At 35.5% G+C, this 16,279-nt stretch overlaps 1 protein-coding gene across 1 annotated transcript; it reads left to right on the plus strand.

Annotated features, from left to right (window-relative positions):
* The first annotated feature begins 246 nt into the window (after window positions 1-246).
* Window positions 247-15,405, plus strand: LOC104513795 (uncharacterized protein C9orf84-like). The gene is given in 10 exon segments (XM_010157258.1): window positions 247-253; window positions 800-929; window positions 1,781-1,875; window positions 2,857-3,099; window positions 4,239-4,688; window positions 7,254-7,379; window positions 9,554-9,730; window positions 12,476-12,583; window positions 14,390-14,575; window positions 15,320-15,405. Coding segments are annotated over 10 exon segments (1,608 nt in total).
* Window positions 15,406-16,279: the final 874 nt, after the last annotated feature.

Genomic DNA, 16,279 nt, shown 5'->3' on the forward strand with positions numbered 1-16,279 from the left:
TGTTTATTGTGATCTCTCCTCTCTGGTCAAGCTTAATACGAAGTATTAGGAGAATGTCAGAGAGATGAATACCACGCCAATTCTGTAAACCACCAATTTTTATGGAATGACACCATAATTTTAAAAATTTTGAAGTTACAAATTCCTTATTAGATTTGAATAACAAGCAATACTCAATTGAAAGTCCACATTTAATATGATTGTAAAAAAAAAAAGGTGAAAAGTGACTTGCAGGGGACTTTTAACATGCCAGGTTTGTTTGTATACTGCTTTTAAAAAATGGTGTTATAATTAGTTTTGGTGATCATCTCTAGAAATTACGAATTCTTCTTGAAAAGTAATTTTGTCTTTAAAATCCTGGCTGTTTCTGAAGTTCCTGAGTCCATTCATCTGAGTGTTACGGCCACCACAGTACTTTCTGAAGTCTCTCTCCCATCTAATCAACTATATTTAAGTGGGAACTATCTAAGGAGGCCAACAGGGATGAACGCTTGCTATCAAAACCTCAGCCATAGCACTTGGTGATTTAATCATAAAAATCATTTTGAATGGGAAGAATATGTAGCCAGAACTACATTACAGAATGAGTAAAAAAATGTCATCTACTTATTTTTGTCCTCAAATGTGAAGTACTTGTGTTTTATTGCTTAAATAGTCAACTGTCCCATGAAAATATTTTGTGTTTTAATCCAAAACTTCACAACTCTAAAATTCCTAAGTATGTGTGTTTCATTTATAAGTGGCTTAGTGATTTAGATTTTTAATTTTTGTTTTGGGTGTGTCTTTATGCAATTTCTAGGTAAATATGTTCCATATCTGAAAGATGAAATGGAAGTACCTTTAACTCCACCATGCAGACAACAAATATCATGGACTGATTTTCTGTGCACAGAACTTCAAGGAGAACCTATTTCTCTTTCCTGTAACAGGTAATAAAAACTTCGTTATAACAAATCCTGTCATAAATCCTCTAAGTCATAAATCCCCAAAATTAGTGCAAAAATAACTGTAGTCTATTTGGGAATCGGTAGTTATGTTCTTGGAGACAGTTGCATATATTTTGTCTTCTGCATGAAAGAGTGAAGAGAGTGCATGATCCACATCTGTGGCTTTTCAAGGGAGCATGAAAAAGGGAATGACAGTCACCACTGTGGTCCTCTTTCTCCTGGCAGACTTAACAGACTGAAAATCCAATCGCCTTTCTGGAGTAGGCAACAGTAAATATATATGTATATAGCAAGTATGTATTGGTGTGTATGCATATATTTATACATATGATAAACACGTAAGTTGAGGAAACATCACCTACAAAATCTCCAGAAAAGACAGAAGAAGAAAGTATTGTCTGTATGTTGGAGATATCCCCAACAGTGCGATTTAAGCCTTTTCATGCTGACACAGGATCAGGATTGCTTCTTCCTTTCCTTCTCAACCTGTTTTTGAGACTAGCATTTTTTGCCTTGCCATCCTTCTTGCATGAAGAATTTAAATATCATTTTGGGGAGGGAATCACAGTCTAGATAGAATTCTCATTTGGTGATGCTTTACTTCATGAAGCAGCCTTGATGGCTCCCCTCAGTCTGTCCTGTTCACCGTGGCATTGCATGAAGTGACCCTCTACATGGACAAGAAAAAAATTTAATGAATGAGTGAATGAATGAACTGAAAATTTAGAGAGACAGTAGGTCTTGAAAAGTTGTGATTTTTTATATAAATCAAAATTCAATAGATAATGCTGTAAAACTTCATACCTTCAAGTCTGTTTTTATGTTCTTCGTAGTATTTTGATTACAGAGCCCTCTAGGGAATACTTAGAATCTTTGGTATGGCAATCAGAGAAGTATCGGGATAATATGAACTCTTTTTTGATTGTCGGTAAGGATTTCTAATTGATGATTGATTTCTAATTGATTTTGAAGGGTTCTGTGTACATGGAGAAAAATAGCAAAAAAAGATGTTATGTTGCAGAGCTCTTTGAGCCATTGAAGTTTAACCAATTAACATAACCCTATGAAGTGTGGATTATCTGATTCTTTTAGTATATTTAAAAAGCTAGAGTATGGCAACATAGAAGTTGGTATGTCATGTATCATTCTATGGAGGTAAATTGAATGAATTGAGAGTTTTATTTCATTATGAAAACATTCACCTCAACACTACCAATTATATTCAATGGCTGTGGTAACTGAACTTTGGTGATCTGTTGAACTCTTTTCTGTGTGCTATTTTTCTTTAAATAATGCTTTAAAATATGTATCAATCAATAGAAAGGTCCTGTTAATGGAGAATAATATTATAAGATAATATGACAAGAGCAGAGTTCATGTTAAGAAGCAAAATCTATAAGCTGCAGGTTATTTCTGACAGCACCAGAATACCCATTACCACTGTTCTTTCATTTCATTTCACTTGCCTTCGTTTTGCAGATCTCAGGATTAAGTTACATATATTGACTTGTTATGTTGTCCAATTCATTCGTATACTCATTTATAGTTGAAAATAATGTATGGTAAGCTCATTACTACTTAAGTGGGTTTATTTTTCAGGTAAGGATTATGTTGAGTCTTCATAAGCACAACAAGTAAACCCACAGATAATGAGCAAGATCACTTGTAACTTTAGTAATGCAGCTACACATTATTAGATCCGAAAAAAAATTTAAACGCCCCCTTACTTGTACACTCACTAAGTAAAAAGCATAGTTCCTCTCCTAACATTAACTTTGATTTTAAGTCTATCAATGGGTACTGAGTTACAAATAGAAGAAAAAACAACAGAAACTTTCATTTCCAAAATCACATTCTGTTTCCATGTTTCTAGATGATTAATATCAAATGTTGATTTCTGCTTTTGTAGAACATCAGACTGTTAAACTTGCATATGAGCGTCATTCGCTTATAGAACTGCAGGAAATGCTTCCAGTCAAGGTAGAAGCACCAGTGCTTACCTCACTAGAGGAGGGCTGGTGGCTTCGTTTGGGTTTAAATCCAGCCTGCTTAGAAACTCTGGAGCAATTAAAAATGGATTCCAGTAACGCAGAGAGTCTGCTTCCTACAGAAGTAGATGTATTCACAAAACTTCAGTCATATGAGTTAGAAAGTAAGTAACTTCTTTTTTTAAAAAAGTGATGAAAAGGCAAAGATAAGTGCTTTAACAGAGAATCACACAGTGACAGTTACATGCCTCTAAGAAGGAAGGAAATGGAAGATTTCTTATTCCCAAGAACAAGATGTTTTATAGCAGTATGAAGTAACAGTGCTACTACACTTAAGGTGTACTATCACAAACTTAGAACAAATTGTAAGAACAAATGTGTTTAACTACTCAAAGTTATCTTTTCTATTAATGTGCAGATGAAAAGTAGCCTCCACCAGCCATACTTTTTTTTAATAAAATAGTTTCACACAGGAGAATTTCTTAACAAATGGTAATTTTGCTTTGGAATATTGTAACAAAGCACATGTTCATATAGTCTTCTCTGGGGAAGGTCAGTGCAGAGAGTGTGTTACAGCGAATTTTTTTTGTTTTGTGATGTTACTCAGAGGCTATGCTGGCTATGGTTTCAAATGTAGACCGGTCATAGACTTCAGAACTTTTCATGAACCATTACACATACTTACAGTCAAACTTTATATGAAAATGCAAGATGTTATTTAGATTTTATTATGTAACTATGGACGGACCGCAAGGCCCCAACTGTGGTTACAGAACTCCAAGGGTTGACAGTAACATGATATATTGTGAAACAAATAGGCACCACTCATGAAGACCGTTTCCAGCTTACTGCTTTTTGAGTATTGTATTTAGCTACTGTGTTTAATGTGCATGTGCAGCAGCAATGCAAAAAATTGCAGTTCTACTGAAGCATATCTTTAGAGGGAGCTAATTGCATGTTTTACTTCTTTTTCCTGCTAAAAAAAAAAAGCTGATAATCTTTTAATCTTTATTCCTAATGAAATGTGTTGCATCCCACTTCCTGGAAATCTAACACCAGTAAACACCATGCAGATGGTGAAAACCTCTAGCAGTAGTATGACCTTCTGTTTCTCAACACTGTACATTTTTACTTAGGACAAATCAGTACAAATTTTCTAACAACAGATTATAATGATCTGGGAAGGTAGAAAGAAGAAATTTAAAAATGCTTTCTCTATGATTATCCAAAATAGTTAACACTAACCAGGAGAAAGAAAAGAAAAATCTATGTTGCAGCAGAAAAATTAAATTCTATTTTTTAGGTTGTCTTGAAGAGAGGAATTCTGTGACAAACCAGGAACTGCTTTCTGCTAAGAGACATCAGTCGGACAAAGTAATTGATCTTTGCTTGTCACCGCAGACTCAAAGGCAGTACTTTGCCCTGCATACGCGTGCTGCATCATCTGCCAAAATTCACAGTACAAACACATCTGTGGAAAAGCATACCGCAGGAAGCATAAAAAAGAATAAGGTAGAAGAGGCAATTCATTTCTTAAACCAAGAAAAGAAACCCCCCAAATCTTCTGAATCAGTCAGCTGTAAAGACGTGTCTTCTAAACAAGACAACTCATCCAGGAGTCAAAACCCTGCATCATTTGGACTTGCCACAAAATGGGACGATGATTCTGATCTGAGCAACTTCATCATGCTGAGATCTAAACGTACACTCACCCAGAGAGAGGAAAAAACTGATGTAGATAGTCCTGAAAAAAGTACGTTAACAAGTTTATTCTGCCATTTTCCCAGGTTTAATTCTGTTTTCTTATGCCAGTTGCAATAGGTGCTCGTTCATTCTAGTAGGTTTATGGGGGGAAAAGTCCTTTTAAGTCAATGGTAGTATTTTTATGATCTTTAATGTAGCTGCATTTTCAGCTAAGAGTCTTACCTTTTGTTTTTTCCTTTAGATATGTTAGGGGATTTTGTTTGTTTTGGTTGTGAGGTGTGTTGGTTTTAGTCTTGAGGATTTATTTAATTTATTTTATGGTAGAAGTGTTTTTTAATAGAATAAACGTGAGTTTATTCCTATTCTGACAAAGTAACTCTAAATGGTACTTACTCCAGAAGATCTCTTCTGTCCTGAAATTCTGAATCAGATCTCCTAGCCTCTTTGGAGACATCATAGTTTTCAATTGTAGTTACCAAATTAATTGTAGTTATCAAACAGTAATTATCAATACTCTTAGCTTTGTAGAACCAGCATAACCTTGACAATAAACAAGACTCAAGTTCTTCTCTGGAAAGAACTATTTCAGCCAGTTACTTTAGTGCAAATCCCATCCAAGAGGCAGAACAGGTTTTAAGGAAAAGAGATAGTTGTTAGTACTCATGTTCCTGTTGCTGACAGTGATCGTGAGAGAATCTCAGGCTGTGTTGAGCATTGCAGAAATTCAAAGCAGCAAACAAGGCAAAGAAGTAAAAGAAAGTCCTTTTTTGCCTTAAAAAAGAAATATTTGTGACATAAAATATCAGGAGACAGTGATGTATTTCCAGATTCATTTTTCAAGATAAACTTGTATTAAAAATTATCTTTTTCATTTTTTGAGCTTGTATGGCAGAATTTTGACAAGAGCTTTTATCTGTGTTTCAGTTGTATGTCCCAGCACAAAAAGTAAAAGAAAAAAAAGTTACATAAAAGCTTTCAGCAATAATTCTTATAGAACAGGTTTGGGGTATTTATTTAACTGCAAGCTTATGTAATCTTTCGGAGAAAATTATTCCTTGGTAAAATTCATCTGTTACTCTCACTGGTAGACATGCATAAAACACTTCATGGCCTCAGAAAGCAACAATCCCAGTTTCAACAGTAGATCAAGGTACCTTGAACTGAAGTTTTATGCTACCACCTAGTGAAGTCTGTGTAGAATTGCATTTCCTGACAAGAAATCCAACTGGATTGAAAGACAAGGTGTTACAGTTACAGATAGGCTTGTGGAGGTTTAAGGAAGTTAAATGCAGTTTGGAATATGTTTGCAGGTAGACCCCAGTGTCACAGATCAGTTATGTCTGATATATGGGAACCCATTCAAATGCATAGGTCTTACTACATGGACATAGAGAATACGTTAATTACTGTATAGTTTTGCAATAATGAAAAGTTTGTACTAATGGTCATTCTAAATATAACTGAAAATAAGGAATGTTGCACTGCTACAAGGGCTCTTTGTCTATTGTCTTTGTTGTTTGGATTATTTTTTGAAGATGCAATTGTGTATAATATTTAGTTCAGAAAATACACAGAAGGGAAGTGGTAGAAACCGTTCATTGATCCAATTCTGAACCCTGTATAACTTTTCAAAATCAGGAAAGTTTTTTTAACTTAACTAGGAAAAAAAAGAAAATGGTTTTTTTCTTCTTTCTGTCTCTGCATGATCAGTTTATTTTATGAGGAAACTGACAAACTTAACTAGAAAACATCAGCAATATTTTGGAGACACCTAATCAGCCAGGATCCCCCTCAGAAGTAGAGGTAGAGCTGCCAAAGGAAGATCTGTGGGCAGAAGGTGTAGCTCATGCATCAGTAAAAGGAAGAAGAAAAGAAGATAGAAATACTAGCGAGCTGCAAAAGATAGCTGTAACACAGGAGATGTAGATGAGCAAATTCCCTTGCCTTGCCTTGCCTTGCCTTGCCTTGCTTTGCCGCTTGGCCTTTCCTTTCCTTGCCTTGCCTTACATTCCCTCCCTTCCCTTCTCCTCCCTTCCCCTCATGCTCATCTTTTTTATCCCTCTTTTTTCTCTCTGTTTCTTCCTTTTCTTCTTCTTCTCCTTCTCCTTATTCTTCTTCTGCCACCCATTTGCAGCTTCCATGTTCTTTCTTGGTCACTTACAGTATCTAATCTTTTCTACTCACGCTCACTAAGGTATTTTCATAGTTTGAGCTCCTTATAGTCAGCAGCATCCTTCCTCTCACAGATGTTTTTTCTCCACATAAAGGCATATGAGCTTTCCTATGGAGCTATGTTATAGAGTTATAGTGCCTGCTCCTTAATTTCCCCAGTTCTGTATCTCTGCCCTAAGGAAGAGGAACGTGATAATTCCTGACTTCTTGGGCTGTGAAGGGTGACAGGGCCTCATCTATCTCTGTGTCTCAATGGTTTTTCCACGCTGTATGAGCCCATGAAAACAATAAAAAGGTTCATTAAAAGAAAATGCATGTGTCATAGAAACTACTTAATTTGAAAATATTTTTGCATGTAGAGTCATTTATAGAAAAATTTTCTTATTTATTGAGGTGGTTTTGTGATATTTGTATCTAAATATTCACTTTTTTAATGATTTAGTGCTGCAGCCTGAAGAATCATATACACATGCTCACAAAGAGGAGAGTTCTGCATGTGACACTGTAAGAACTGAGAAGAAAGAACAAGAGAATGAGGATGGTGTCACAGTTGATATTCAAGCATCAGGTATACTATTTTTGGGTATGCTTTATCTTATATAGCTTTGCAATATAATCATATATTAAATACGACTGCTCAGACAAATACATGAATTATTAGGCTTCATCTCTACTTCTTGTGACTGAAAACATTCTGAATAGGTGGATATTTCTTTTGGCACATGTGTGAGTGCAGGCTATGGAATTCTGTCTGAAGACTAAAGCCAATTGCATGCAAACTAAAAAGTACAGACTTTGAGTTATGTCTGATCTAAATCAGCAGACGTGAAATTTCTTCCTGCCAATCGGTACCCTCAGATTATGATTCCTCATTTTGTTCTCTGACAGAGTAAATGAGAGAGTTGGAGATAGATGGGTCAGGCAGTCATTTTGGTAGGAAATGTCTTTGACACTGTAGTAATCCACTGTGGGTTTATCCCATACATGACTGAACATTACCCTGTGAACTCTTGCCGTTTTACTTTTGAAGGCATTGTATTAAGAACACACACTGACAGCAATTTTGTCATGCAGTAGAAGTGGTGGAGAAGAACTTAGAAGATATTTATCCAAGATATTTTACAGTCTCAAATTAAGGACGCCCAGTGCTAGAAAGTGGTAGGCCTAGCACGGATTAGTTTGGTTTTACGTGGAAATGTGTTCATTCCAACCATGTGCTTAGTGGGAGTCTCTTTCACAGAACCAGTGAAGGAGCAGAGCAGTATTTTCATCTGTTCCTATCTGAGATTGGAACCACGTGACAGCTATAAGTTTATTTTTTAATTAGTTGGGGGTTTTTTTAATTGGTTTTGACAAGACTCGTTTAATGCAACTGGAAAAAAAAATTAAAGCTTTTCTGCATTCAAAACAATAATTATCATTTTGCAAAGGTGGTATTTGTTGGGACTGAATGTTCTGTTACAGTCCTTGCAATATAGTGTGTTTCACCATGCCTTGTACATGGAGGAAAGGAATCTTTCTCAAAAATAAGCTACAGCCAAAACACAAGTATTTTACTTAACAGTGGAACTTTGAAGATGCTTGATTAGAAAGACACTTTAAATTAAAATGGTGCTTTAATAAAATGCCTGAATGAAATTATAAAATGGACGTCCAAAATAATGTAGTATCTGACCTATTTCTGTAAAGGCTGAAAAAATGGACATGATAATGCACCTTTTTAGAATGCTTAAAAGTATTCAGTTTTTAACTTTTTATTAAATAGTACATTGACTGTGTGAAGCTAAGTGATCAGCTAGTCAAATAACTTGTATAGATTAGTCAAAAATATTTTTGAAAAGTAATAGTAAATTCCAAAATAATGTAGTATCTGACCTATTTCTGTAAAGGCTGAAAAAATGGACATGATAATGCACCTTTTTAGAATGCTTAAAAGTATTCAGTTTTTAACTTTTTATTAAATAGTACATTGACTGTGTGAAGCTAAGTGATCAGCTAGTCAAATAACTTGTATAGATTAGTCAAAAATATTTTTGAAAAGTAATAGTAAATCTTTAAAAATAAAGAATTGCATAGTTCTGATCTTGTTGACGTGATTAACTCATCTGGATTTTTTAAAAATGGGTATGGAAGAGTTTTATCTTATCTGAGGAAAAGGACATCCCTTTCAGCAACTGACAGCTCTGTCAGAGTTGCTCATAGCAAGGAATTCAGTTGTAATTTGAAAATAACTGTAAAAAAGCCACCCAAAAGCTATTAAGAACTGTTAGTATGAAAGAACAGAGTTGAATAGATGTGCTTGTTTGGCCTTGCTAGGCAAAGACGTTAGAAGTTAAGTAGCATGGAAGGAGAAGGGCTGTTTAAGTGAAAGTTACAGTAACAGATAAAAAGGAACTCAGTGTAAGTTTAACTAAAAAGGAGAAGGGGCTGTAGAACCAGGGACTAATAGTACAATCTTAGTGGGAGTCACAGGAGTAGAAAATTCTAACTTTTCATCATGGAGTTTGCTCACTTTATGAAATGCATGGAATAACATGGCTGCCTGCTGGGAGGAGAAGCTTAGTTCTACCACCCTAGAGGCTCCTTGGTGAGCAACTGTTCAACTGATGTTCTATTAATGTTACCGTTTTCATGAAGAGGACAGGGTTCTTTGTGTTTTGCTAGGTCTTTTGAATATTCTTGTCCAATAGTAGTATACAAAACTAAACTTTATTATTATGTTTTGTTTATTACACTATCCAGAAAGCCAGTGCCAGGCATACTGCCTCTTGGATGAAGCAGCTATGCCTGTTCTAAAAGAGTTGACACGTCTGGGTGTACTTCCTTCTGTAAAATGGAGCTTTGACAGCATTAAATTTGATCACACGAGGTTTTTCTTAAAACAGCAAGAGAAAGTGACATGCGATCGTTTTAAAGAAGGTATGTCTTTCCAAAAAAAAAAATTTTTTTTTTTAATCTTCAGTACTAATACAGGTTTAATTAGTAACACAGGTTTCAAGATGTTAGATAAATTAATTATAAAACGTTCAGCAGTTTGTCTTATAGAGTTACAGTAATTGATTTCCTCTTTTATCTTCAGAATGTCTCCTAGTTCTTCTGAATTACGTTTGTTCATCTGAATATTGTAATACAGAAAGTGTTATAATTGAAATTAATTTTAAAATATTTTAGCTATGCTTCAGAAATGTTGCTTCTATATCAATATTTGAATTATTTTTTTAATGTTAGATTTCAAAATCAAAAGCCATCTATGTGTTTTTGTTGTTTCTCTCCTTTAAGTAGCTATTGTTTGTCACACCTGCATGATGAAAAATGCTAAGTTTACGTTAGAAATTAGGAGAAAGAAAATTTGGTTCCTTTCTGACTTCATTTCTCTCCTATTTGGAATGTGAAAACCCTATAGAACCTGAAAAACAAAAACAGAAGCCAGCAAAATCAGTGACCCTTTTCAAAGATTTTTGGCTATAGATAAAGAGAGGGGAAGGAAAATCTCACAGCAAGATACAGAGTGTGTTTGAGAAAGATTTAGAAAGCTGTTGTGTATTTTCGATTACTTTTTGAGTTGTACTGCTCATAGTTGAAAACTACATGTAAGGATTACATAGCAGGCATTCTACTACTTCCCAAGTTTTAAATTATGTCACAAGTTATGCAGTAAACTTTATTGCTTTCTGTGCTTAATGTATTTTTCTCAAAGTAAAACTAATGATAATGTAATTACAAATGAGAGAGAAGACAAACAAAAAAATATTCAGTGACTCTTCAGGATAATAGCCTGTGATCTATAGAATTACCATATTAAAATTGTCAGTTGCAGGGTTCTCTTAATTTGAGGGACCTTACTAAAAAGCAAACACCATCTTCACAAACATGAGGGAGAAACTCAGTATCTATTTCTCTATCAGTGAATCACAGAAAGGAAAACATTGCTGAGGAAAATATACAGACAACTATTACTGCTTCTCAAGATCAAGGAAGAAAATATGTACAATTCTGCATTTTAATTCAAAATTAATTTAAGAAAACTTACATCCTTTCAAATGCAGTTTATGTGCTGTAGAAGTGTAGCCTAAGGTAGGAGCTGGGCCAAATGGCATGCATATTCAAAAATCAGGGCCCTCTTTGCTTGTAGATTAGCTGTACAATGTACTAGCAATTGCTAAAATTACAGCAGTGAAATCAATGAAAATGTTTAGTGGCTGAAATACTGATGAGGCAAATAGTCATCTGTTCGACCTTCCTTTTAATGGCAAGTGTTGTCTGAGGAATGGATATTGATTATCCATCCCTCATTTTGCAGAAATAACTGGTGTTGAACACAAAATTGGCCTATGAGATCAGTGGGTCTTTGGACTACAGCTCAAGGAAAGCAGTAAAAACCTTTTGCTCTTGGTTTAAAACAGCAAAAAAAGTCAGGTTGATTGCACTACTGTTGTCTGCACTGAAGAGGCAGTGCAAGGGGTGTCTTATATTTTGTCCCCAACTAAAGAAGCAGGAGGTAGGAATTTTCGTGCTGGAAGGTCATAGAAACATAGAAATGAGAGAGACTCTGAGATAGCCACTCCATTCTGATGTATATTTCTCTAACTGTGTAGGAGATTCCAAAGCCTCCCTGGTAACTTAATTCGCTCTTTTATTGCCTTCCTGGTTTTAAGAAGTTTCACAGTATGCAGTCACATTCCAGTTTACTCCAGAGTATGCTGGTGCATTTTCTCTTGCACAGTGAAGATAGAAAACAATCACTTATCATATTATTCACCTATTAGAAGATTATTGTTCCCCTGCTGTCTCTTTTTTCTGCACCAAATACCACCAAATAATCCAGTCTTTGGTTATAAAATGTGGTTTCTTACTGTCTTGTTTTGTTTCCAAATGACCTGTATTCCTCACTGAGTTGGGTCCAAATCATTTGCCAGGAAGAATGTGCCTTATATAGTCTTAGAATTGTTGAAATGGTTGTTTGAAAAGCTCAATTTGAGGTTTAAGATTACTTGTTGATTAAAGGGTAGTTGTCATTCCTTGAAAAGTGTTCTGAAACATTTGGAAAACAGGTTAAATGGAGTTAGAGTGCCGTTGAAAAATGTAATGATTAGTGATTTAGTTGGATGAGGAAATAATAATATGAATAGGTGGGCTTTTATGATGCACCAAAAGATGGGAAATTTAACACTTTCCATGTATACTTAAAGATTGGCTTACTAAAATCAGTAAGCCACTGTTGATTTAATGGCACACCTTGGGAAACTGTTATTCCCTCCTCCAGCAAGAACCATCTATCCCTATACACCTTTCAAAAACACTTCCCTGTCTGCCGCTTGCTCTGGGTCAGATGACATGAGGCCAGGCTGGATGAGGCTTTGAGCAACCTGGTCTGGTGGAAGGTGTCCCTGCCCATGGCAGGGGGGTTGGAACTAAATGGTCTTTAAGGGCCCTTCCAACCCAAACCATCCTGTGATTCTATGATTCTATGGCAAAGGAAAAGTTATGTTATATCATAAGCTATTCGCCAAGACCTCAAGATCCAACCTCTCAAGATTATGTCTGTTTAAGTGTGTTTAATGAAAATTCTGAGATACAAGGGTCTTTTAAATTGTATGTACATGTATGTATACTGTGATTTCTGGAACTCTGCACAGACCACACCTGTGTCTTCTATTTGTAAAGGTAAAGTCGATGAGGAGGAGATCATGCTGTTCAGACATGCTGCTCTGGTGCACCTGCTGGTCACAGTTCGAGATCTTCTATTAACGTGTGGCTTGGACACAGCACTAGGTTTGTTTCTAGCAGTGAATAATAATACCCAGAAACCCAATGCTTTGTATGTATCCCATATTTTGTGTTTGTAGGCTGTGATTCTTTGCCAGCATGGCTTCAAGATGATACTCAACCCTCTTTTCTTCCTTACTTCTATTCCATCATTAGAAATTAATTCACTGTAGATTGTACTTCGGTTGTGTGTATGCTCAGTTTGTGACTAATACACCACTGTTTATTACACGGATTTGCCTAAGAAATGTTCATATGAACTTCCACATATATAACGTGTTGTCATGCATCTCAGAATGACACATTTTATTTAGAATCTCTGTGTGGAATCTGAGAAACATGCAAAAAAGGGCAGGTCCTTTGTTGTTTACATTCCACCTTCTATGAGTGCGGAACACTTTCCACCTAAAGATATTCTTAGGCTCCTTGGAGATGAGATACTTAAAACTGAGGGCATTTTAAGCAAAATCTGAAATATTTTCTAAGATATCACAAGGCCAGAAATTTGAAGTTACAGTCCAATTGTTAGCACTAGACTCACACAGAAGCTTTTTTTTGAGTTTTTCTGGTCTTAATACTATTCAGATTTGGGATATGAATATTCATTATAGCCCAATTTTGTGCCTGAAATGATAATGCCGTGTTTGTCAAGTTCCCATCATTGTGTAACGTGAATTTGCAAGTAGATCTATTGGAATAGATTCATAAGGAGCTAAAGTCAGCTTTTATGAATGCCCTAAGAAAGTCAGGCTTCCTCTGACTTTGTAGGGAATTAGGTGGTTCAGAGCATCTAACATCAGTCACTGAATTATCCCTTGATGGAGAGCGTTTCCTTAAAATTGATGTTAAATTAAAAACATCTACCATAAACAGAACTTTAAATTCAGTATTCACTTGAATATTTCTAGCAATAAAAGAGTAGGCAGAAAAATACAGAATGAATATGTAAGTAGAATCCTAAGTAGAATTCTTTTCTACAGTTACTATAAACAATGTAGGAGGATGGGAGGGAGACAGATGAGCAGTTCTTCCTCCACCGGTATTGTAACAAAAGCACTCCTGGATGATACTTCAGATTTGCACAGCACCCATCCTTCCAGATCCCAGCCACACTTCACGCAGGAAACTGCACAAGTAAAAATGATCTGAAAAAAGCTGAGAAAATTGAGCCGGATACTACATAGGCCCTCACTACTGCGGTGATGTTGTGCTGTGCTGTGTGATTCATCACAGTTATCTTAGATGTATTTTTTCTTCATGCATTTTCAAATAAACCCAGCATTGTTCACTGTTTACATACAATAGGCATCATTCAGACTTGAGAAATAGCTGGGAAGATATGAAGAGTGAAAACACAGGACAAGTAAAGCTTTGGACAGTGGTAATATAAAGTTGTTATTTAGTGTAAACCATATGGACTAGTTAAACACAACAGTGCTGCTGCTGGTATCTCCAGCTATAGAATGCAGTGTTCTGTGATTCTGGCTGGAGCCATATAGCAGGTACGACAGGAGGCACTGTAGTACCTGCTATATGCAGATACTTGTAAGCAGATATATATGCTTTATAGTTAGCGTTACAAAGGCCACTTATGTACCTGATTAGTAGCAGTAGTATCCTTCTGTGTTGGTGAGCCATTACATTTTTATCTTTTTGTGCAGGATTTTAAAGATTTTTTTTAAAGATTTTTTTTAAAGATTTGCAGAGATTTTTTTTTTAAGATTTTAGATTTATATGTAGATTAAACAGAAACCTTGGCTATAACCTTTTGCCACTGCAATCACTTCTCTTTTTTTTTTGCATTATTAACAGGATATTTGTCCAAGGCAAAGGATATCTATAAAAACATTTTAGAATCCTGTTTGAATAACATCTGGAGGCAATTGAAGATTGTACAGTACAGCAGCCAGAAAAAGCATGAAACAAATCCCAAAATAGCAGAGCTTCAGCATCAGATGTTAAATTGGATGCAAAGTTACGGAGAGGAACACAGTGTTAAGGTTAACAATGTAAACAGTTTCTCTGAGAAAACTGTTCCAAACTATGTGAATAATTACAAAACCATCTTTCAACTATGCTTGATTTATGGAAAAAGGTTTATAATTACCCTTCCAACCCACAGTATCCATTAAGTAAGGGTAACATAAAGTTTAAGACCTCTATCAGGAACAGTGCAGGTTTCTGTTTGGTCAACTCTCACCGTGTTGCATGACTGAAGTAACATGCATATGAGTTCTAACATTGCCAGGGTTTCATCTTGTTGCAGATGGTTTTGTAACTGCTAAATTAAAAAAATATACAGGTAAGTATATTGTATCACATCACTTACTGAAAATTATATGATAAACTTTTATTTGAAGGCCTCAATCTTCTGGTCCAAAGAGGATCATGGCACAAGTCAGGATTGTGTACTTGTGCAGTGTGGCTCAGAGCACACACAGCATGGAGTATATGGGTATAGTTACCCACAGACAACCTCTGCGTAACCCATGTATCAGGCCAATCTCCTGTCCTTATAATTATATAAAAAGCAAATATCCATAAGTGAGAGTTGTAGCATGGAGGATTGAGTTGTGGAGAAGATTCCAGTAATCCAAAGATTTTTTTTTTTTCTGGGTATGTGAATGTTTTGGGTGATACCATGCAGTGCAAAACATCATTTTCCTTTGCAGAATTTTTATTATTTGTTTACAGAATTCTTATCATATAATGAAACAGAAGGGATATATATATTTTTTTAAGTGTCCTGACTGTTTGGAATGGAATTTATGGTGCTGAACACACAGTCTAAAAAGACGAATCTTCAAGCTTACTTCCATTTATTTTAACTTTTTTCCATACTTCACTTCCTGGACCTTTCTTGCCCTTCTGTTTCTGTTAAGAGTTGCACTAAGAACTCTGAACATATTTTAATTAAATTTTCCCGATGAGAAAAATACAAAAGCCCATTCTACACCCTTTTAGGATTTAAAATGGAAAAGTAACCAAAACAAAATGGTAATGATTCTCTTGGTGCCTGTCCTTCAGTAGACCCTAGTTCTGATAAACTCATAGACTGATTTCAGCATCATTTTCTATTAAAAAATATCACATTTTGCTTTGTGGTACTAGGATTATGCTGTACTAGGAGACGTGACAACTTCATCATCTGAATGTCAGCTCAGTGACAATTTTGCTTTCTTTGGAACTCCACTAGATACAATTTTTAAAATTTAACAATAACTATCAATCTAAAGTTTGCTTGCTTGACTTAAAGTTAAGGTCATGCACACATACCCATGCAGTGTAAGAATATATGTGTTTTTATTCACAACTATAAGATTTTTTACAGTTCCTTAACATTCAGAGACAAGTTTCAGTGAGCCAGAATAGGCAGAAGGAGTATTCTGTTTTCAATAGGAAGTAGAAGTATTGAATAAGCCATTTCCCATCCTATCACATCACATCAGCATCCACTAATATGGTGTGAAATATGATAATCTGGTTATCCTTTTATTAGCCAAGATGGTATTTGATGCAGGATTATAGGGAACATTTCCTTTGTAAGCAAGAAGTTGCTACAGGAATAGAATAAACCGAACTTTTTGTTTCATTATTTTTTGTACTCATGATCAGATAGAACATGACTAGAAATGTCATCTAGCTCAAAACAACATGTAATGAGTGCGCTGTTGTATCGTGTGTGCAAAAGCAGCTCTGCAT

Source organism: Eurypyga helias, unplaced genomic scaffold, assembly GCF_000690775.1.
Source record: "Eurypyga helias isolate BGI_N326 unplaced genomic scaffold, ASM69077v1 scaffold37498, whole genome shotgun sequence".
Lineage (NCBI taxonomy): Eukaryota > Metazoa > Chordata > Aves > Eurypygiformes > Eurypygidae > Eurypyga > Eurypyga helias.